This window comes from Neodiprion virginianus, chromosome 7 (genome assembly GCF_021901495.1).
Source record: "Neodiprion virginianus isolate iyNeoVirg1 chromosome 7, iyNeoVirg1.1, whole genome shotgun sequence".
Taxonomy (NCBI): Eukaryota; Metazoa; Arthropoda; class Insecta; order Hymenoptera; family Diprionidae; genus Neodiprion; species Neodiprion virginianus.
The window spans coordinates 14863737-14886490 of record NC_060883.1 but is presented as its reverse complement, the minus strand read 5'-3'; the positions used below and the strand labels follow the sequence as shown (position 1 = coordinate 14886490).

General features: G+C 36.1%; 2 protein-coding genes across 8 annotated transcripts in view; one reads left to right on the top strand and one right to left on the bottom strand.

Moving 5' to 3' along the window:
* Nucleotides 1-9735: 9735 nt before the first annotated feature.
* LOC124309323 (28S ribosomal protein S36, mitochondrial) lies at nucleotides 9736-11180 on the bottom strand. Of its 2 annotated transcripts, none has more exons than XM_046772875.1 (4): nucleotides 11029-11180; nucleotides 10851-10905; nucleotides 10518-10766; nucleotides 9736-9926 (listed from the first exon to the last, which is right to left on the bottom strand). In XM_046772875.1, the coding sequence occupies exons 1-3, from the start codon at nucleotides 11050-11052 to the stop codon at nucleotides 10519-10521; spliced, it is 327 nt and encodes a 108-aa protein (XP_046628831.1). In that variant the 5' UTR covers nucleotides 11053-11180; the 3' UTR covers nucleotides 9736-9926; nucleotide 10518. The 2 variants fall into 2 exon arrangements, with proteins under 2 accessions (XP_046628831.1, XP_046628832.1); XM_046772876.1 differs by having other exon boundaries at nucleotides 10591-10766; nucleotides 11029-11179.
* Nucleotides 11181-12998: 1818 nt separating this feature from the next.
* Nucleotides 12999-22754, top strand: part of LOC124309319 (glutamic acid-rich protein) — a 50813-nt gene continuing 41057 nt past the window's right edge. For 2 of the 6 annotated variants that reach the window (XM_046772867.1, XM_046772863.1), the window contains exons 1-2: nucleotides 12999-13691; nucleotides 20547-20900. In XM_046772867.1, the coding sequence (XP_046628823.1) occupies nucleotides 13544-13691; nucleotides 20547-20900 (502 nt within the window). In that variant the 5' untranslated portion in view covers nucleotides 12999-13543. The remainder of the gene's footprint in view (nucleotides 13692-20546; nucleotides 20901-22754) is intronic. The other 4 variants (XM_046772869.1, XM_046772868.1, XM_046772864.1 and 1 more) reach the window with 3 other exon arrangements.

Below are 22754 nucleotides of genomic sequence, written 5' to 3'. Positions count from 1 at the left end.
CAAAATCAACACCGGTGGGAATTTTCACAGACTCAAGAGCTGCTCTCGAAGCGATAAAAAATGCAAGTTCGAAAAACAAGACAATCCAAGAAAAACAAATGAAACTAAAGCAGCTGCGAGAAGCTGGACTATCCATTGCTCTTATCTGGATTCCCTCCCATCAAGGAATCACCGGCAATGAACTAGCGGACATCGCCGCGAAAGCGGCCACCACGAAACCGAACGATATGGTACTCAACACACCGATCACGAGATACGAACTCAAAAAGCTTATAGGGAAAAAAGTCAAAGAAAAGTGGAACGACATTTGGACTACCAGCCGACTCACCAAGCTGCACGATACTCGGAACGACATTTGGGAAAAAACGCCAGACAACTTCAAACGGAAAGACCAAACCGTGATAACACGTCTGAAAATAGGTCACTCAAATGCCACGCACATACACCTCATCAAACGTAACGTATCCCAGCGCCGGCATGCTCAGTATGCCACGTCGAACTTACGGTCGAACACATGATCATAGAGTGCTCCAAGTTGCAAGAGTGTCGCAAAAAGGCCAACCTACCAAAGACACTCAAGGAATGCCTTAAAACCACCGAATCCTGCCGGAAGACAATTGAATACTGCAAAAGTATAGGACTCTACAGTGAAATATAAAGACATATGTAACCACTCTAAGAAGTTGCACATACGCGCATAATTATGTATTTTTTACACAGTCGCTAATAATCTCGTTGTTGAAGCGACTCAAAATAAAATTAATAACAAAAAAAAAAAAAAAGTAAACGGTTACAGAGTTTGTGTGATCGGATACGAAAGTAAGGAGAAAAGAATAGTGCTGAACAGTGTATGCGTATGCGAAAAAGTGCAGGCTCGCGCCCGAGTCGAGGCTAAGGGTCGCGTCGCGCCACAAAAGCCACGTGTAGGGAAATTCTGGGCGCTATCGAACCCTTGACTCTCAGCTAGCGAGGCGGGGCCTGGACACTTGAAAGGTAATAAGTAGTAAACGACAAAAATATAAAAGAAGAAAATATTCTAAGAAAATTGCCGCCTCGCTGGTGGCCGAATGAACGCCACACAGTCCTATGCTCATATGAAAAATAGTTCTGGTTGTTTACCACAAAGAAAATGAAAAATAAAAAAAATACCAACAGCCCATTATTTGGGAATTGAAATTTTTTTTCAAATTCTAAGAAGATTTAAAAGGGTTCCAGAGTTTCTGCTAATTGAAATTTTTTTATTTTGTTTGGTTAGCGAGATATTGGACAAAATATCCACGCGCATTGCTTACAACGAAAATTAATTTTGAGCATTCTTGAAGTTCTGATGCGAGTTCTGACGATTACTCAAATGGATGATTTCAATTCATCAATAATTTTGATACCCTATTTTTTCCAATGTTTCTTTCCAGGCTTTGGCTGTGAATTGTGAACCATTATCCGATAAAATTGCCGCTGGTTTACCGAGTCTCGGGAAGTTATCTTTGATTAATTTTATTAGACTTATTGTTTTAAAGCGCGAGCTTTCAAACTTCATTGATGTTACTGTCATGAAGTATAGATAGTGCACCTAGTAATGAAATACACTCTACTCCTAGATGTGCGCTAAGGCGCGAACGAGTGAGTAACTTGTTTTTGGATGCTCGCTGGAGACGGCAGCGGTGGAGTGCTATCTTAGACAAAAATAAAAAAGTTATAGAAGAAACAGAAATCATATTTATTCTCTTGGAACCACCCAAAACCTTCTAACACTTCCCTAGTCGTTGCATTTTTAATTGGATAGAGGGAGACTTGTTTCGAAAATACATCCTGTACCACTAAAATATATTGTACGCCACCAGTTGAAATTGGAAGAGGTCCATAAAAATCTAGTCACAAGTTCTAATGGTTTGCAGGGAATAATTGGCTGATATTCACCTTCCATAAAAACATTATTATATTTTACACGTTGACATGTGTCACAATTGTGAATTACTTTTTTTATGTCCTTGCACATCCCTTTCCAAAATTACAGCGGTTCAAAATATTTGCTTGTTTTATACATATATACCAATATGCGCTAATTGTTCATGAACTGTGTTTATTCTTTGCCTACGTTGGTTGCAGGGCCAGATTTAGGGGGGGGGGGGGGGGCAACCGGGGCTACAGCCCCGGGGCCTCCACGAAAGAGGGGCCCTCACAATTGAGACTTCGAAAACAAAATTTTCAAATTCCAACTAGTATATAAACACTAGTAAAAATTTTTTTACGCTGTTTTCGCTTTTAGAAATTTTTCTTTCGCTGTTTTACCTTGCAAGTGGCAAGTGTGAGTTTTGTTTCTTTTTATTGTAATCTTCAAAAGCCCTTTGCCTGTTCGTGGCTATCTAGAATAGAATAAAAGTTGCCAATTCGATAAGGAATTATTATATTTATATGTTTGTTAAATAATAAAATAATCTATCCTTGGTTCCACAACAAATTATTCATTGAAAAGCTCAACGGAAAAAAATTGTCCACTTTATTTGGAAAATAATTTGGGGCCAGGGGGCCTCCACTCCTTTGTTGCCCCGAAGCCTCTCGACCTCTAAATTCGGCCCTGAATAATACATTTTTCGTCTCTACACGCCCTCCCAATGTTTCATTTGGCATATGCATCTTATTTTCATCTATCGTTGAATCACCATTTTTTTCTCTGCACCTCTATATTCTAGGTATCATGGTATTTAACATAATCCATGGCAACTCACCATCATATTTGAAAGAGTTATCTTCTCTCCAAAATCAAACGAACCATACTTCCCGACAACAAAAAACTCACTATTTCCAATTACCTCTACCCCGCACGTCTACCTATCGCGATTCATTTTTTCTTTCTGCCATGCATTTTTGGCACTCTCTCGCTGCTGAAGTAGCAACTTCTCCCTCACTTCCAATTCTAAAGGTTTGACTGCACAACTACCTCTTTGCTATAGATAGGGTTACGGCTTAGCTATTTTTAATCAAAATTTTAACGTTTTGGCCATATTAATTTTAATTTTAACTATCATCACATTGTATCTATCCACAATCCTTTGATCTTTATTCATCTTTATTTTAATTGCGTTCTTATTTTTATTTTTATTTTTATTTTCGGCACATTATTTCATACCCTTTGTTTCGTGTCCTCATTCGCCTCATGGTACTACCAAGGCATAATAAAGGTTCAATCAATCAATCAATCAATCAATCAATCTCTCTCTCTCTCTCTCTCTCTCTTATGCTTTTTCCTTCATAGATCAAAGAAGCTGACGAATACGGTACAATAATTGTACTTAACGAACAAATGCGTAAGAAAATTCGTACGCAACATGCCGAACAGATCATGATTTTGTTGCCGTAGAACGGAATGACCTGTTGGCAGAGAAATAAAATAAGGAAGAACATAATGAAAACGGGTTATTCATTTTTCGTTACTCGTAATTGAATATTCCAATACGTTTGATAATAGCGATACGGGTAACGCGCGGTATGCGACGACAGAGAGACGGGCCAAGCCTCGAGCGCGAGAGCTGCGATTGGACTCGTGCATGTATCCGCTGACTCGTTACAGCGCCGTATTCGGTCGTTACACAAGTTTTCTCACAAGCTTTTCAAATTTTTCAGGTTTTGGCTAAGCTTGTATTAAAATAAAAAATTGAAAAAATTGTTTTTATATATTTTGTTATATATGGTTGTTTTTTTAATTTTTAGAACTTTGAGAAAAAAAATATAACAAATTTAAAAATTTGTTTATAACAAATTGATAAGTTAATAAACAATGGAATTGTTGATAAAAAATTTTTTTTTGCAAATCAATTAATATCTTGTATTAATAAAAAACGATAATATCGTGATTCAGAAAAAAAAAATTTTTTTCAACAGTATTACTTGGATCTTTCAGTTTTTGTTCAAGTACAAAAATTATTATAAACAAAGTATGAATATTTTTTCAACTTTTATGGCGTGATCTTGTTGAGTATGTATATAAGAAAGGCTCCACGAAACGAAATATTTTTACGGCAATTATATAAACATTTTTTTCATTTACAATGAAGACGGAAGTTCGAGAAAATTTTGTTACTTAACAATCGTTCAACTTGTTGAAAAATTAACTTTAAGTAAAATTTCCAACGGGGATAAATTTTTTGAAGTATTCAAAATACACCATAATTTTTTCAAATGTTTAAAAAAATATTCAATACCTTAAAAAAATTAATCAATGTGTCGTACTCGCTTCTGAGGCCGCGCGCGTAACCTAAAAACGAAGCGCGGAGACCTATTTTCAGCGTTAAATTAAAATTATAAATAATGGAGATAGAGTTCCGGGAGCCAGAAGTTTTTTATTGGAAATTTCCTCCTCTTCAAGAATCTTTTTTTGAAATTTCTGTAATATGAATATTCTATGAAATATTTGTGAAAAATTAAATGTCTTTTTTTTCATCTTTAATTGTTTATAACTTTTGCAATTTTTGATGTGCTAATACACTCTCTTGGCACATTTTTTTAGGCGTCATTCCGAATCCAATGAGCTATCGTACATAATTTTAAGAGCAGTATCTCTATTTTAGACCATTTTCAACTTGTGGACTAAACTACATGATAGATTGAATTCCGGTTGATACGGCGATGCGTGTCTCCACGACTGTCCACGACTCGTCCTAAACTGTCCTCCATAATTTTTACCATCACAAAATTCTCTGCATGCACAAGCAAAACACTCTTGATCGTGTCTCGCTTGTTGTCTCGTCTTGTTACGTCTTCGATTATATATATTTATTAACCGTATGTGGCGGACACCCGCCACCGGCAAGCCGGCGAAAAACCATAAAAATATTTCCTTTTCTCCATGTGTATCTTTTTCTATAGTTCTTTACAACTAACGTTCGAGTGTCCAGGCCTCGCCTCGCTAGCCGAGGGCTAAGGGTTTGACCGCGCCGGAAATTTCCCTACATGTGGCATTTATGGCGCGACGCGACCCTTGGCCTCGACTCGGGGGCGAGCCTGCACTTTTTCTTCATCTCTACCCCAGTCTTCGCCACGCTCTTGGCATTTAATTATTTATAAAACTACGTAGTTGTAATATAAACTGTTGTAAGAAGAAACATTGTAATAGTGAATCTGTCTCGAAAAACACCTTTCATCTTGTTTTCACCCGAACCGTGATAATATATCTTTGTAACATATATATTATTAATAATAAATTATTGTTAATAGGCAATTGTGATTGAATTCATGAAGTTATCTTATGTATTGGTTATACATTTTTTAAATGTTTTTTAAGTGTTAATTTTAAATAAAAAATGGTCCCCGGGCGCGTCAGTGATGTGTGTTCATATAAAGGCTGCAAAAATCGACGTGATGTTACAAAACTCTTTCGGTTTCCAACGATTGACGTTCATCGTCATGATAAATGGATCCAGCATTGCGGTATGTATTGTGACGTGGTATTTCGTACCCCGTCACATGGTTTAATCATCGCACTTCCCTACGTACGAATATCGCTAAAAATAACGAAAGCACGTCTGAGACCAATACTCCAAAACGAACGACTAGTTATCTTTAAGTGAAACTCTCTTTATTAAGCTAATTTTATTCTATTTTCTAATTTTGTAACGCTCTACGAGAACCATCTACGAGACTTCCGCTTCAAGATACCAGGACACTGCCTGACAGGGGTCACGTATCAGCTCAACATTTAATTTTTATTTTTTATCTTTTAAGATCATTATATTTAGTTTATAAGGTCGGGCGGCCAATGAGGATGGTCGACATCCTTACGCCTACAATATTGATCTAATCTGAAAATGAACCTATAAACTAAATATAATGATCTTGAAAAATGAAAAATAAAAATAAAAATTTTTTTTAATAGAATTAAATAGTTAATAAACAATGTAGGAAAAGAAAGAAAAAGATTTCCCGTTCCTTCGTAAAAAAAAAAAATGTTCGAAAATCGAGGCCCCACCGTATATGTAAAGCCTTAACTTTTATTCTGTACATCTGCAAATTATGATTTGTTTATTTCTGAAGTTTCTGTACAACTTTCATTAAGATCAGCAGTGCTTACTTTTCTATGTTTTTACAGGCAACTCTGATTTATTAAAAAGGAGTTTAACATCGCTCGTCAAGTCTGGCGTTTGTGCATCACATTTCGCGGAGGATGATTTCGTGACGCCTGATCGTTTAAAAAGCACAGCTGTTCCTGTCGATCATAACACGTTGGCCCTGAATAACTCTTCGGAAATCATGCAGCACGATCAGTCTGGAGTAAATGATTTCGCGGTTGAATTGCATTCATTTGCCGAAGAACCCATGGAACACGATCAACCTCGCATGACTGAAGCTGCGATGGATAATCTCCTGAAGAGGGTAAAGTTGCTGGAAAAGGAAAATCATGACTTTCGGAAAGAATTGCGCTCCTTAAAAAAGAAGTTCATAAATATCAACGAACGTGAGAATCGAGTAAAGACAAAAGCTCACACGTTCACTAGAAAAAGTACACGTGAAATAGTTTTGTCAGTTTCAGACTATTCAGATTAATTGAATAAGTATCACATGTAGAGTATTGCATTCGTTTACGAAGCAAGATCCTCTTGCTTCTTCTCTCTGTGTGCTTGTCTCAGTCAAATTTGACAAAACGCAAGTTAATAAATAGTCCTCCGAAAAATTTTCAAGTATAAATTTTCCACCACTTTCTTTTAAAGCAAAGCGTATTACTTATTCTGCTGTGCGATAATTGTGGTGTCCAGTATGAGATGGATAATGCAAGCCACCTCAACTCTTCAATAATATCAGAGCACTTTTTGGATCTGATTCATTGCCAGACAGCGCATCGACACACGTTTCACACAACAGGGTCTTACTCAGATGTTTGACAACAAAACCAGCAATAAACACAATGATCCTATCAAAAAATTCAGATACAGTTTGTATGTTGGATAAATTGGAATGATCATCAAGAACCCTAGAAATCTCATTCAGATTCAGGATTGTATCACTACCAATTAACCGAGCAGTTGACGTAGAAGAATTTATCATATCTTCTGGTTTTAACGCAGATGTAACATATAATATGGATATATTCTCTAGCAGTATGCAATTTCCTGAGTCTGTGTCACGAATTTCAGAATATATGAGGAGTTTCTTGAAAATTACTTCAAATTGTCGGACTGTGGGATCATCATTTTGATCGCCATGTGAATGAACACAGCCAAAAAAACAACTCTACATGGTCCTGACTCAATTTGTAGGTTGGTATGTGCGTCAGTACTTTTGTGGTTTCACAAAGTTCGTGGAAAATACCCTTAAAGCTTTGAACGCAGATCAAAAATCCAAGGAACTCCATTTTGTGCTGTGTATTCAGAATACTACGGCCAGCGTCACCTTCCTTTAAACCTTAATATATAATCTCTACATTTGTCAAGCTTTGTTATAATTTTAGCTTTATTCTCTGAATGGATTGGCTTTTTCAAACCTCCATGTGTAAAATTTTTTAAATTGAATATATCAAAAAGATCATTGAATATTTTAAGAAATTCTGCAGTGGCTGCAGAGTTTTCGAAATAATCCAGCTGTAAGTTCATTCTACAGAATTCAATCTTGTTTGCAAGTGATTTGCTTAGTACTTGTGTGGCAAACTTCACTTTCATTTTCTGTTCTTTAAGATCAGTGTGGAGTGACCGTTGTTGTTTGCTAACTTGTTACCTAACAATAAGAGAAGGCCTTCTTCTTCCTGTATGTTATGGATTTTTTTGAATCAATCCCATAAAATCAATGCGCCATCTCCATTCATAATTACAAGTTTTGCATCTCAGTGAGTTTTGCATTGATCATGTAACCAGGATCTGGTATAACGTATACGTTTTCTGATGTCATAGGATGCACAAACGATGATTGCAGAGCACTTGGGTCATCAAAATTACAGCAGAGTTGTTTTGCTCTTGAAATGTTGGCAGAAGCTCCATTCAATGTTACCGATATCACTGTTACACCACATTCTTGCAGCATGGTTAAGCACTGACTGACAAGAGTGACTTTTTGCTTTGCGTTTATGCCAGCAATTAAGTTACCACCCATATCCTCATACCCAGTAAACTTTGTTCCATCGTACTCGATGTGCTGGCGTATTGCCATTTCATGAAATACCAGAGATCCCATTAATAAATATCAACTCTGCTGGCAGGTTCCATGATAGCGATAAAAGATTGAGTATTAAAACCAGACTCTCCGTTTACTGATTCATACCAGTTGGATAATGTTTGAGGGTGCGGCAAACACGATTAAAATTTTTAACGAATATAATTGTATGTGCGTGGTGAGTAATAGTGCAGTGTCAAAGCAAATAATCGTAACTCAGGTGAAAACTTCTTAGGTACTACAGCATGCATAGACTTCATCGTTGCTCGTTTGAGATTTGTTAAAATATCTAGCTCTCCATCGGTGAATTATTAACGTTTCTTTAAACTCGCCAACACGTTCTGCAATGTTGCAATTCGTTTGTCTTCCCACTGAGTCGCTCGTTTTAAAAGTTTTATCAGTCTCTCATATGATTTCTTCTGATTTTTCATAATACCACGTAAGCGCATCTTTGTTGGAGAATTAGCAATGAACGATTTTGATACCCACGTAGCTTTATCAGCAGACCTAGGTTGTGGCTGTGTTTGTGAAGATGCATCTTCCCTGTCACTTAAATCATTTGGACCTGAAAAGATCACAATTCTGAGATCATGATGTTGCGAAAAAAATCATATACATCTAGACCATTGGGTGGCACGTAAATGAAAATGATAATTTATGGTCAGTAATTTTCTGTTTTTTTCTTGTCGATACTTCAATCTCATGTGTACTGTAAAAGTTTCATTTCCTCTGGAGTGCTTACATTCAATTGTTTCTTCAAACATATTCTTTTCTAGTTTCAGTTTCAGTTTTTCAGTTTTCTAGAGCGCTTAATTTTTGTTTTTTCTTTGGCAACCATATTGACAACCACATTGTCAACCACATCATTGTTAAACGCAGCAGTATTAGAAACGTCTTGAACATTGTGTATCTAAAAGCATTAAGAAAAAATATAATTTACACTCCCTCCAACGCTAAAAATCATTGAATACTTATATGAGAACTACATATACATAAAATTATTGAACTCACGGATGGAACAGCGAAATCTTTTAGCCTTATTTTGCATACTGAAGTACGATCAAGTGAATCACTTGAAAAGTGACACGAACATAAATATGGATATTTGTGTAAAGATGCCTCTGTCAACCCCATTCGATTGATCCATATCTTTCATTCATCGATCTTCTTTAGAAAACTAAAATGTATATACAAATGAAACATAATAGAAGACATCTACTAGGACCATCGCTTCTTCAATTTTTACAGATGACTTACCGATGGTATGAAATCTTGGTTCGTTTTTCAATCTCTAATTGAGCCTTGCTTTTTGCACTGGATTTATGCGTGCAACGTATTGCCGCACAGTGAGGCATCACTTTCAATTTAAATTAAAATATTTATTGCAAGCAAAACCCAGGGACCTACTAAACTTAGCTACTAAAGACACTGAATCAGGCACTAGTTGTGTAAACAAACAGTACATACAGGTACTATATCTATATTCATCAGATTTTACTTCATTTTAATTAACGTTGAAACATTTAGCACCCATTTCAGGCCGTAGAGTACAACTTCACGAAATGCAAGCAAAGTAAAATTTCATTAATTAAAAAACATAAATTCTATAAGAGGAGTTTTATTTCTACTTTAATGTCAAGCAATTGCGACCTTACATATATGTACAAGAGTTTAATAATTTACATTGTTAAATACGGAAACCTGTAAAATTCCGATTATATACTATGAGACGATTTGTTGTGAATTCGAAAGCTTTTGGTGCACCTGGAATATTGTTATTCGGGTCCACCACGCTGAAACAAATCAAAAACGATTATTCATTCGATAAAAGAATGGAAGGTGTCATGAGTATAATTCAAAGGCCCTATTCATCAATCGCATGTAGAAATTGTGTCAACACATTACGCTTAAGCAGAGTAACAAATTTTGACAGGCTGATTTAGGTATTGGAGTTTGAAAAAATGGCAGTTTCTATTTTCCTTGCAACAAATACAGGTAAGTCATAAGCTAGACGTAAATTTTTGAAAATCGTATCGATGAAAAGCAAATTAGGCTCTCGTTAATAGGATCCCTGACACCCATCTAATATGGCAAATCGTATTTTACAATTCTTTTTTTTCAACTGATGAAATCTCTTCAAACTTTAGGAAACGATAGAGTTTACGATTATGTTTGAGGGATGGCTAAGCAAAATTCACAAAAAATTTACAGAAACTCTCAAGTATTTGGAGCTAGACTTTACTGAACGTGAGGTTATGTTACGCTACTACAGCTGAATCAGATATTTCTTGTATTTTATCATTCGAACTTATCTTAGCTATTTCACAAACAAAATAAGATTTCATCACTTAGTAAAAATAATTGTAAAACATGATTTACCATACCTCATGGAGGCCCGATATCCCCGTAACAAATAAAACTTAGCATGGAATAGAATCGGAATTTCAATCCACCCACGTTGATACATTCGATTTCTTTGATATCCAGTGGACGCCTCTGATATCTCGCCGGTAGTTGGAAATCTTCAATAACTGGTCTGGTCACAACTCCGGGCCCCGACGCCCTGCTTGTCGTTTTCAGTGGCGACGATGCTGGACCAGTTGACTGATTAGTCGCGATTACGTCTCTCACAGCTAACCAAAAATATCATTATAAAATTTTACTTTTGCTCAAAATAAAAGCATACGTATTGCTATTACATCGTGTATATGATTCACCTCTTTCAATATCACCCTTACGAAATTTAATCATAGGTATGTGAGCCTGCACGACCTGCAATTGAATTTGATGCTATATTGATATAAATGCTCTATAAGATATTTTTACTCGGTTACACTATAATTACTGAATTGAGTTATTTTATCATCCAACGAAATAATCAACCAGTGCACGTACTCTCCATCCTTTATTAGCCATCATAGTCTTTTATCGAAGTTATTAATTTCAGCTACAAAGAATGTACGGAAAATTTCACTTTCGTCATAGATTCAGAGTTGCCAGATGACTCAATGAACTCAATCAGCTTCCCCCAAGTCTGCCAACATATTCCCCCACATTGGCAATAACATATCCCCAGATTTCCCCCAACATTTATCCCTAATAAAATGGCGGGTACGGATGTCTTATTAGCCAAAATTTTCACACCGTTTTCCTGAATCCTTTATTTCCAACCTTCTGCATACCATGCATACTATTTCATTTTACTAAATTTTGACTGCGCATGTGCAGTCATCTGTTTTCCTTATGGATTTAGTGGATAAGCCTTAGAGCATATACTACTTACTGGAGGCGTGAGGCTGGAAGGTGGCTTAGTATCGACAGAAAAGTGAGAGAGAGGGAGATAGATATATCGCTCTCAGCCAATCATCTGCAGAGTGAGAGAAACGGAGTATCTCAAGTGTATATTTTGTTCTCTCATTACTTGGGCTGCAGTTTTTGCGATGTTGACGCCGTTGACGGCATGGGTAGCTTACCTTCGGTAGTATATGCTCTAAGGAAACACCAGTATCGTTGTTGGGCGCACTCAAAGATCATATTTCATTTAGAAAGTAATCTGGACGGACTGTATGTTGGCGATTAATTTTGCGTGGATACAAACTGTTTTTTAAGACGCGTTAAATTCTCGCGGGTGGTGGCTTTTCAGCGCATGCGGCACCTGGACTCGAATTATCGTGTAAGCCCGTATAGCGCACTCATTCCCTTCCCCATATGATCTTACGATTCGCCGTTTGCAAACCTTTTCCTTGGATTTAATGTCAGTTGAGATTAGAAAAGCAATCACTCGGTTTTTACTGTTTTTTAGTCACTTCAGATGCGTACTTTACGAATTTACGGAGTATGTTTATAAAACGGAGGCTTATGGGTTACAATTGCCACCCTTTTTTTTACATTTTAATAGCGAAAATTTCACTTTTCCGTAAGAGGCGCTCAAATCGCATTTAGACAATTCCTCTTACGTTACCTCAAAACTGGGGACAATACGTGGCGCTAGTAGACTTCTGACACGCTCACTGCCCTCGCTGATCGTGCGTAAGCTCGGTAACTACTAGCGCCACTAGTGGTGGAAATTGGCGGCAGAATCGAGGGACATTTTGCGAACCACTTTTAGCAGCGTGTGTCAGGGGGCTTGGTCCTACATACAGGCAACGAAAATCGAGTCACATAGAAGCGTACGGCCTACAGGCTATTTGAAGCAAGCAAAGTTGGGGTGCTTGGACGAGCTATCACCCTAACAGCTAGATGTCGCTAGTGGCGCCTTTGCTTGTGTGGCTCACGTACAGCGCTCGACTAATGCGTCAGTGTCGGTGTGTTGGCTCCGACCGGCGAGTTGGGGTGATCGTGCTCTCTATTGTCGACCGACGGTAGAGCCATCTTACGGATTTACGAGTCGCGGAAAGTTTTGCTTCAAGCGGCCAATAAGCCGTACGCTTCTATGTGATTCGATCTTCGTTGATACAGGTCTTGAAACTCATCGAAATTTGCGTGGTGGGGGAAATACGCTTACGTTGCAGTTTTTGTTTTTCGACGCTGCCGCTAGTTCGCACTGTCGTAAGGTAGTGTTCGCAAACACAACCTCTAAATTTCCCAAATTTTCCAAATGTACGTAAAAATGTTTTCAAGTACATCACTTAATACTCACCTCGAGAATTTCAGAAACAATATAATTTGATGGAGAATCCCTATTGATACTGCCCTGCAATTTATCTATCTTTTTCCCAAACAACCTTACTCTACCGCCCCGCCTCTAGCGGCCCCAACGAAAATTAATTGCTATTTCTTAGGCGTTCAGCCCCCATCACTAGAGTTTTCAGACCTGTATGTAAGACCGTGGTCGTAGATATAGTTTAGCCCCGCCCACTCTATGGTACCGAATCGATTTGAAACGTAACATGAATGGGATTATTCGATGCGTTTTGTAGAACAATTCGTGATTTTTTCACCAAACTGTGCTATATCAAATCGCAAAATTCTTCAACCAAACCTTTGAATGCAACGTATCGAACCATTTTTCTCTAGAGTAAATTGAACAAAAATAGAGTTAAATAAGTTAAACTTCAACTCGAAATTGATGAATAGACTTTAGCTTTTCCTGTCGCATGCTTATTTCAAGGCCTGATCAGTGTTTACACAGTTTCAGCAGGTACAGCCCTGGGGCTCCGCCAAAAATAGCAGATGACAGTGTGCTCCTCGGTTGTGCTTGACCCGGTGTTGCTGCCAAAGCTTGGCGTTTGCGACTTGCTGCGTTTTATCGACGAATGTGTGCCACACATAGACAGAATAGACGCAACTAGTTGAAACGAAGATTGAAAAAAAGAAATTTGAACCTACTACGAACGACTAATTGAAGATTAAAAAATACGATAATTTCGGTAATTAAGGTTAAGGAAGATAAAGAAAACGAAAAAAAGAAATGGCAGAAACCTCGGAATTCGGACCGAGAAAAACGATTTTCATTCTCGCAATTGTTGCTGGATGTTTTGCAGTTCTTTGGCCAAGGATTTTTTATCCTATGATCACTTCTTCTGTTATCTCACACCCAGCACCTTCCGACGGATCCGGTGAGTTCCATTTTCAAGACATGTACTAGTTTTTATTGTTGCTGCAAGCCAATATTTACTTCAAACAACAGCTCGCAATAAAAAACAGCCCTCGTTTTTTTGATTATGATCTGTTTTTCATCGATAAGGTGCTAAAACATCTTGGTTTCCAAATAATTATAAATATTGTTATATGTATTTTCAAATTTCATTTAAATGATATTATGTATTCGATAAAAAATTAACATGTACATTGTACATGTCTCTTTTGGTTTTAACAGAAACACCGAATTGTGAAACATCATTATTGATATCGTTGGTATTTCCAAGACTGAATGATGATGTTGACTTTATTAAACATTGAGTTGCAATTAAGTGTTTTTGTTGCATTAAAATTAATTGATCTTCAGACGGTTCTAATGTTGTGAAATAACGACTTCTCCTAAAACTGGCTTGTTAGATTATAACGTTACGAAGTGCAAGCTGATAGGACCCTAGAAGCAGTAACAGTAAAAGTCAGTGTAATGTAAGGGTGGCGATGAATTTTGGATTTGACCAATATCAGAAAGATTTCAGTATGAAAAATTCAGGGAAATTTGGCACAAAGGTATATAACAATAATACCAGTAACTTGAACCACAGCTCAGCCTCTTGGAAAATAATGTTTCAACAACATACAATATTCATAATTTTTGAAAATTTTCAAATAAGATCAAAAATATTATTAAATGTGTACAAGGTTTTGATCAATCAAGCTTGAACTAATACGGTTCCGCTAATATAGGCATAATGCCATGTTGAAGTTATTTATAATTTTATAATTTTGTACTCACAACTCGAAAACTGGGTTGCATTTACTTTTCAGTTTTGGAGGTAACTTGCATTGCTGATGATACTTGATTGATTGGAACTTGTGGTTTATAATATTAAATTGTAATATCCAAAGAAAAATTGAAATCTTTGGAATCCTGAACATCAATTCCGTTAGTACATTCCACAACTTATACTTCAGGCCAGTTTCATAATCGACGGATGAAAATTTACTTATAATTGGAAAATCTGAAGAAGTCAGAAAATTTCATATGTCTGATTTTATGGTTACCCTGTAAAAGTTGAGCTGTCTATTTTTATATGAAATCATCGTTATAAAAATAGAAATAGAGGTTTTCACGGACAACTATATATGTAGCTTGTCAACACAGACAAATCTGAATTTTGATTATAGTGTAGGTATTACCGTGCTTCCATGTCTCAAAGGTTCCGATATGCATTAAACGACGCTGACCATTTGATCCAATTTAGCATACCTAGCTCTGAACACCTGATCGGGTTATATCATTTTTGAAACAACAAAACTTGCACAAGAAAGTTAATTATGTGGTTAAAATTAGATTGCATGTGTGGAACTCTTTGAGACACGCAAGGTATAGACGAATACTTGATTCTGATTAAAATGGAAAAGAAAAATGAACGTATTTTCCTTTATATCCAAATTTTTTTGCTGCTGTTGCTAATGATAAACTTGATTAGTAAATATTGCCTACAGAGCTGGTAATGAGTTTATTATTCCTTATGTTCTTGATCACTTTTTGGATTCTTTACAGATACATTTTTTGGAAAGTTTTTTGTCCGTGTAGCAATAGAGGAGAGGCAGAATAAGTAATGTAATGATCTCTGAATATCATTTCATTTTATTGGCATTTCAGCTGGGGCGTCAACGGTAGAGCGTAACAAAAATTTTCAATTGTAAAGTTTATGCTCCCTATATACACTGAGAAGTTTTATTCTGGAATCCTGAAAATCCGCCCGAAATTTTTTGTCATGTAACCACCATTTTAAGATTCCTAGAAAACCGTTAAATTTCAAGTCTTCAGCGATTTAGGTTCGTATACTAAATGCAACTCTGTGATCATGTACGTTTATCATATAATATATAATATGAGTTCGGTCATTATGGGATTATAAAACGTTAAGTTAATATATTGATATTTAGGTCATGTACGTTTATGATATTATATAATGTAATTTATTATATGGCTTATTCCGCCAATTATGAGTATACCACTAGGTTCGAAAAATCCAATTTGGTTGCAATTCTCGTATGTCATCATGTGTACTGAGATATGAAGATTTTCCAAATTTTAGACCTCGAGGCTCTACCGTTTACGGGAAATACGTTGATGAATTTTTTAATTTTTCGGTCGCATGTTTTACTTCGAATTTTCAGCACCTTTTGTCATAGGAAAAAAAATACAGACCACTATGTTTTTTGCGTAAAAAAGTTTGATCTTTCCAAATTTTTAATCCATTTGTGGGTAGATCGTTAGCACCATTCTTAAAAAATTCACTTTTTCGAAAAAAAACTGTCTTGTTCAAAGTTCTGCAAAAAAAAATATATGTTTTAATTAGAAATCCATCAAAAAGTTGGGAATTTTTACGTAAGGACCCTAGATTTTCAGAGTGGGAAGACCTCGGAATAGGGTCTGTGCTTAATTTGCGTGAAACTTTTACACAACGTCGGATTGAACCAGCCATACCGGAGGTGATACCTTAATATTGGGGAAAATTTGATTTGTGTTATTACTAATTACAATAAATTAATTGATAATTTTCATAGTTTTTCACTCACCGATGCTCGTTTTTCTCTTTCACAATAAATCGATTTTGTGTTTGGCTTTCTTGTAAGTTTTACAAGTTTTACTCAAATGAAAGCCAGACCTAATTCCATAATCATCCCACTCTGAAAATCTAGGGTGCTTATTAGGGTGTTTCAAAAATAAAAGAATTTTTTTTTTTTTCCTATGATGCCCAGAAATTGATAGTATACCTAAAAACAAAAATTTTGGCGCCAATATGAGCTCTTAATGTCAATAGTAAGGTTTGCCTCTATCCATTTCTTTATTTTCCATTTAAATAACACGGGGAAAAAATATTGTTATTTTTGAATTCTTATTGGAACGGTTCATCGTAACAACAATCTGAAAAACGAGATTTGTAGGAAATTTCACGCTTACAAAAAACGTCTCAAGATCAAAGTTCCTCAGATCAAACGCTTCAAAGATGTCAGCGATCTAAAATAACACTAATCAAAAATTTTAAATATTTTCCAATAAAGCTACAAAAAAATATCACATGCCATATTTATATTATTTTTTATGTAAAATTACTTTAATTCTGTTAACCTTAGACTGTAAACTTTTTTTGCTAATTAATTAAATTAAATACTTAACTCACAAAAAGCACAAATACATAAATATAAAGGTTAAAAATATTACATAAATGATTTTTGGGTCTCTTTTATAACAAATTTTTTTTTTTTTTACTAAATACTAAGAAATTTTATTGAACAATTAATTCTTTATAACAAGAAACAATATTAACACCTTGTTGTAAAAATTTTTTAACTTTCCAAAATAAAAAATTTTTTTTTCCCGTGTTATTTAAATGGAAAATAAATAAACGGATAGAGGCAAACCTCACTACTGATATTAAGAGCTCATATTGGCGCCAAAATTTTTATTTTTCGGTAGACTATCAGTTTTTGGACACCATAAGAAAAAAAAGTCGTCTTTTTTTGAAACACTCTAGTGCTTTTGCAAAAATGCTCAGCTTTTCAGTGGAATTATCTAAATATTTTTTTTGTTTACGGAACCTTGAAGAAAACATTTTTTTCGAAAAAAGCGTTTTTTCGCTGTTGCTGACGATCTATCCAAAAATTGATTCAAAATTTTGAAAAATCAGAGTTTTTTACATAAAAAATATCGTGGTCCATATTTTTTTGCCTACGACAAGAGGTACTCAAAATTCAAAATGAAACATACGATCGAAGAAAAGTCAAAAATTCATCAACTCAATCTCTTAAATGATAGGGCCTAAAGGTCTGAAATTTGGAAGATTTTCATATCTCACATGATGACATACCGAAATTGCAGCCAAATCGAATTTTTTGGACCTGGCGGTGTGCTCATAATTGGTGGAATCAACGATATGTTATTACATGGTGGTCACTTGTCCGGGAAAATGGGGAAGTCAGGGAAATATGAAATTCGAAAAATGGTTAGGGGAAGCAAGGAGAAGTCAGAGAATTTTTCAATCAGTGAGGAAATCTTGTGGGCGTGTGGAAAAAGAGATAGCTTTTCTCAAAAAAAAAACCAAAATTCCTAGAAATTTTTGTATCAATGTACTCGGTTTCAGCATGATCATTAAATAGATTACAAAGTTATTTTTAAGCACCGTTTGATTCCGAGCTTCACTTCTTAGTCGAATTGGTGCTATTAGTTCGGGAAAAATTAGAAATTGGTCAGGGAAACACGGAGAATTTGTTTGACTATTTTCAGTGGTCAGCGTGATTATTATATATAATATCGCGTGTGATGTAATAAAAGGAGAATCTACGCCGATAGATGACAGAATTTTATTTACTGTATGACCGAAAATCGCCGAAGAGTGTTCCAATTTAATGGTCATCTAAGAACCTAAAGACATGGTCCTATGAAAATATATCATATTGAAGTTGGTAACGTTATCGTAACGATTTATCCTGAGGAAAAACCGTTATTTCGTGATTATGGAATTTTCTGAAATTCAGTAAACCGTAATAAAACAAAACACACTCGTATTTCCATATCTAACTCCCTTCAAAATTTAAAAATTAAGAAAATAATGATTTTCTCCTCAATGTTTCGTTATGATAACGTTACTAATTTCAACCTCATGAATATATTCTTTTGGATGCATTTCCAGGATTTCAGAATACAAATTCTTCGCGTATGGGAAAGACTGTAATTTCGAAAACGAAATTTATTGTTGATCGTATTTTTTGCTGATTTTTTTTGCTTCGCTTCAATTACCAGTCATCCTCAGAACTGTAATGTTGAATATACACTTATTGTTAGTAGGGATATGCCAAATACTCTCTCTACAAATCGCGAAATTACAGGAAATTTGATTTTCATCTTATGTGTACATTTGAGTTACATTTTGTAATTTTTTCATCGTTTTCGTAAGAGAAATGAAAGTTTTTTAGCATTAGAAACATCACATCAGCAGTTAAGACTGTACCTGTTGTAGTTCATTGCATGAAGTTTAAAGTTAATCGCTTATTCAGCTGGTATTCAGTAAAGTACTCAGTCGCTCCCACGTATAGGTATAAAAGTGACAGAGACGAAGGTAATCCAGTGATACGATCGATCGGTCATCGATTACTCACAAGCGGTAAAATTTTAACGTTCGTAAAGTTAGCTCTGCACTTATACAAAAAAATTTGAGAAAAATCATGAATTAAAGGGCTATTTACAGTGACTGACAAAAAAAAGAGACCGCTTTTCAATAGTTCAATATAACAGACTTTTTTTTTTTGACGATGCCTAATATTTGGTATGGCCACCTTTAGCTTTGATAACGGCTGGGAGTCGTCTAGGCATACTTTTGACGAGATTCTGCAGATAGTGGTCATCCAATTCCTCCCAAGTTTTGTTAAGGGCCGTAAAATAATTTTCCTTGTTTGTTACACCAGTTTTGTTGATTTTTGCGTCCAAAATCGACCACGAATTTTCAATTGGGTTGAGATCGGGTGATTGCGCTGGCCAATCAAGCACTTTTATTTTGTTTGATTTCATGAACAGCTGTGTTTTCTTCGCTGTATGCTTCGGATCATTGTCTTGTTGAAAGATGAAATTCTCTTCCAATGCGATCCAAACCAACGACGGTTATAACCTGTTGCGATGAGACAAAAAAGGTTACTATTAGCAACCATAGAACTTCCTTCTGCCATAAAGCACGCAGCCATAACTGAGCGACTCCATATTCCGGGCCCTTTATGGGTCATAGTGAACAGCGTTATGGCTAACAATTTTAACAACACTACTACTCGCAACGGCGAGGTGTAAAGATGGCTACAGTCTTGTCGCAGCCCCAACAGCGATACTATAAAGACGCTCCACTGTATAGAAACTAGGTTGGGACCAGCCCCCTGACACACGGTGCTAAAAGTGGTTCGGAAAATGTCCCTCGATTCTGCCGCCAATTTCCACCACTAGTGGTGCTAGTAGTTACCTGACGAGCTTGCGCGCGGTCAGCGAGGGCAGCGAGCGTGTCAGAAGTCTACTACTAGCGCCACGTAGAGGAACTAAAAAACGGGGACAAGGCGCGTACAATTTTTTAGTATACGAGCAGTGGTGAGTGTCAGGGGGCTGGTTGGGCCATGGTCGATGACCAGTACCTGACGGTGTGAAAAAAATCGCGACTAGGTCGATCAACCTATGCAGTATCACGGTTCTAAAAGAAAATTTATGGGGGAGACTGGGGCTAAAACTGTAACAGTGCATTCATCTCCTTAAGTATAAGAGACATGATTGCAAGGTGAAAACAACCAGTAATATACCATTCACTTCATCACCCTCTTTTCTCTTCTACTTGTGCAGATACCGTGAGTATTTGAGGAAATGAAACAGTCCGAAGCCAGGTACGCGCGGCTCATGTAGCGCGCACTCTGTCGTCCGTAAGTTCGGGTATGCTCGACAAGAGAGCGCGGAGAGCGCGCGCTTCATGGGCCGCCGTGCTTAGCTTTGGACTGTTTTAGCTCCTCAAATAGTCACGCTGGCTAGATAAATATCTTATGAAAAATCTTCGGCAATAATAAATCCATCTTGTTGAATTGAGTATTTTTGTCTTATGTCTTGCGATTCACTTTTCAGATATTTTATAGAAAAATAAAATACCACCTTACCGTAATCCCTGTTTGAAAAAAATTCGCTACCAGCATTGTGAATACGTAATCGATATAATAAAAATATGACATTCAATAAAAATTAAAAATAAGAAATGAACAGGAACGGAAAATATCATTCAATATTCATTAGAGATTTTAATTGACAGCGTGCTGTGATGTAATATTTGAGAGCGATGTTAACGTGGTCGACATCATGCAAGAAATGTGCCAAAACATCGTAACACATCACCAGGTCGATCCCCGAGTCCGAGATGCCTTGAGGACAACCAAACTGACGCCTCAGAGTATCAGTTTATGCCACGAAGAGGTGCTTGCAAGATGTGGTATAGACTTGTCTTCTTTCTTAGCAGAAAGAGAAAGACTTGGAAAATCTTACAAGCAAGTATTGGAAGAGATAAGGTCTTTCAACAGTTCTCTCTGCTTAAAACTGAATTTCGGAGTACCTTTATCGCAGCTGGGAACGCCGCATCTTATAAGATATCACATACTGATGCCCCATAGTAAGACAGGAAATATTCATTGAGCAAACATAACCTAACGAATGACAAAAAGCTAACGCCCTTATCAGGGTGTTTATAAAATAAATCGATTTCTTTGCTCATACACCTGAAAACTAGAGCTTTGAGAGAACAAAACATCCTCGCACTGACCGAGCTTTATAGCTTAATGAGAAGCTGCCGCTTATTGAACATTTTTCATTATAGCAACCAATTAACGTCTATGACGAACTGTTTGGGATGAAAAAATTTGGAGATCATGAAGATTATATTTAAAGTTGAAGACAAAATTATCATTCAACAAATAAATTTGTCTATTGAACAGTTCCGATTGTTGATTAAAAAAATGGTGAACAATCATTTAAATCGCAAAATCATTATTATAAGTAAAATCGATCTGAATTTAATTGATATATGGAACACAATGGTATCGAAAAAACAAATACAAAATTAAAGATAATTTTTTTTTATAAACAATTAAAATTGTGCAATGCAATTGTGGTCTTGAAATTTTTTCGTCCCTCAAAGTTGGTCGTAGACGTGAATTGGCTGTTATAATTGGAAATGTCCAATGAGTAGTAGCTTCCCATTAAGCTATAGAGCTTGGCCGGCGCGAGGATGTTTTTTTCTAATAAAACTCAAGTTTTGAGGCGTAGAAGCTAAAAAAATCAATATTTATTTTTATCACACCCTAGGCTTTATACTAAATTATTTTCTAGATTCCCCGCTTGACTAATGTAAACTAACTCGATGAAATTACGTGTCTCGTTATTTGTCAGCGTTTGTGAGTTTCGAGTGTAATTTTATGAACTTGTCAGTATCTTTGAAGAATACGTGCGTGTCACACTGAGAAAAGAGATTATTTACTGTTAACAAACGTATATTTGAATATGGGGAAATAAATGTTTCGTTATTATTATTAAATTTTAACTGAATCAAATATGATTTGTTAACTATTAACAAATTTTTATCGAGCATTATTTGGCTCGACTCAAATTTGATAATAATAACGAAACATTTATTTCAACATAGCCAAACATACGTTTTTTAACAGTCAATGAACTATTTTCTCAGTGCATTCAAAAAAATTTGTTCGCTTGAGAAATGGAAGTTTCATGAAATTTTTGCATCTGATATTTTAATAGTTTAGGCATGTCCTTCCTTCTTTTATTTCAAGTAACGTTGAAGATGATATTACAGGTCGAAAAAAGGTACTGTGTGACGTCACCCATGCTAAAGTATATCTATGCCGGGAGAATTCCGCGAAGGCGAATGATCTACGAAGAATCGAGTTCTCCGATTAATTTACCATTTTAATGTAACAGTTTGCGAAACAATTTGCCATAAAATAATCATGTTGCAATTTATTAGATTCTATGCTGTATTGCTATCGCAGTTTTTAGCAATCTTCGAATACCCGCGTAATTTGAGAGTACATTTTACGAAGCTCAACTTTTGACAGCGCAAGCTAACATCTAACAGAGTTCGTGTCAGCTGCAATAGCAAAAATGAGATGTAACTTCGGTTGCCTATCTGCCGGCGCATCGTCGCTTGTATACTTTCCTTGCGGGAATCCTCTTGATATATTCTACATCGAAAACTGTGAAATTCAGTTGCATATAACTTTTGCAATTATCATTTTAAGCGAAAATGAAAAAATATGGCCGAATTATTTTGAAACACTTTCCGTTTTGCCCATACAAGAGGTAGAATTTCTTTTCCGAGACGTCCCTTTTCGGCTATTGTTGATGTAACGGTGTATGGAGCGTATAGAAAGAGGGATATTTTAGGGTTATAAGAAGTGAGCCGATTTAGGCTGCAAATAGTAGTGGCGCTGTTAAACGTAAGTTGCCGAAC

Excerpts from the sequence above, each read along its gene's own strand:
- LOC124309323 (XM_046772875.1), bottom strand. The coding sequence starts at position 11,052 with ATGATGGCTAATAAAGGATGGAGA. Across the intron at positions 10,906-11,028 it reads TGGCTAATAAAGGATGGAGA|GTCGTGCAGGCTCACATACC; the intron begins GTACGTGCACTG and ends ATTCAATTGCAG. Across the intron at positions 10,767-10,850 it reads TAAGGGTGATATTGAAAGAG|CTGTGAGAGACGTAATCGCG; the intron begins GTGAATCATATA and ends ATTTTTGGTTAG.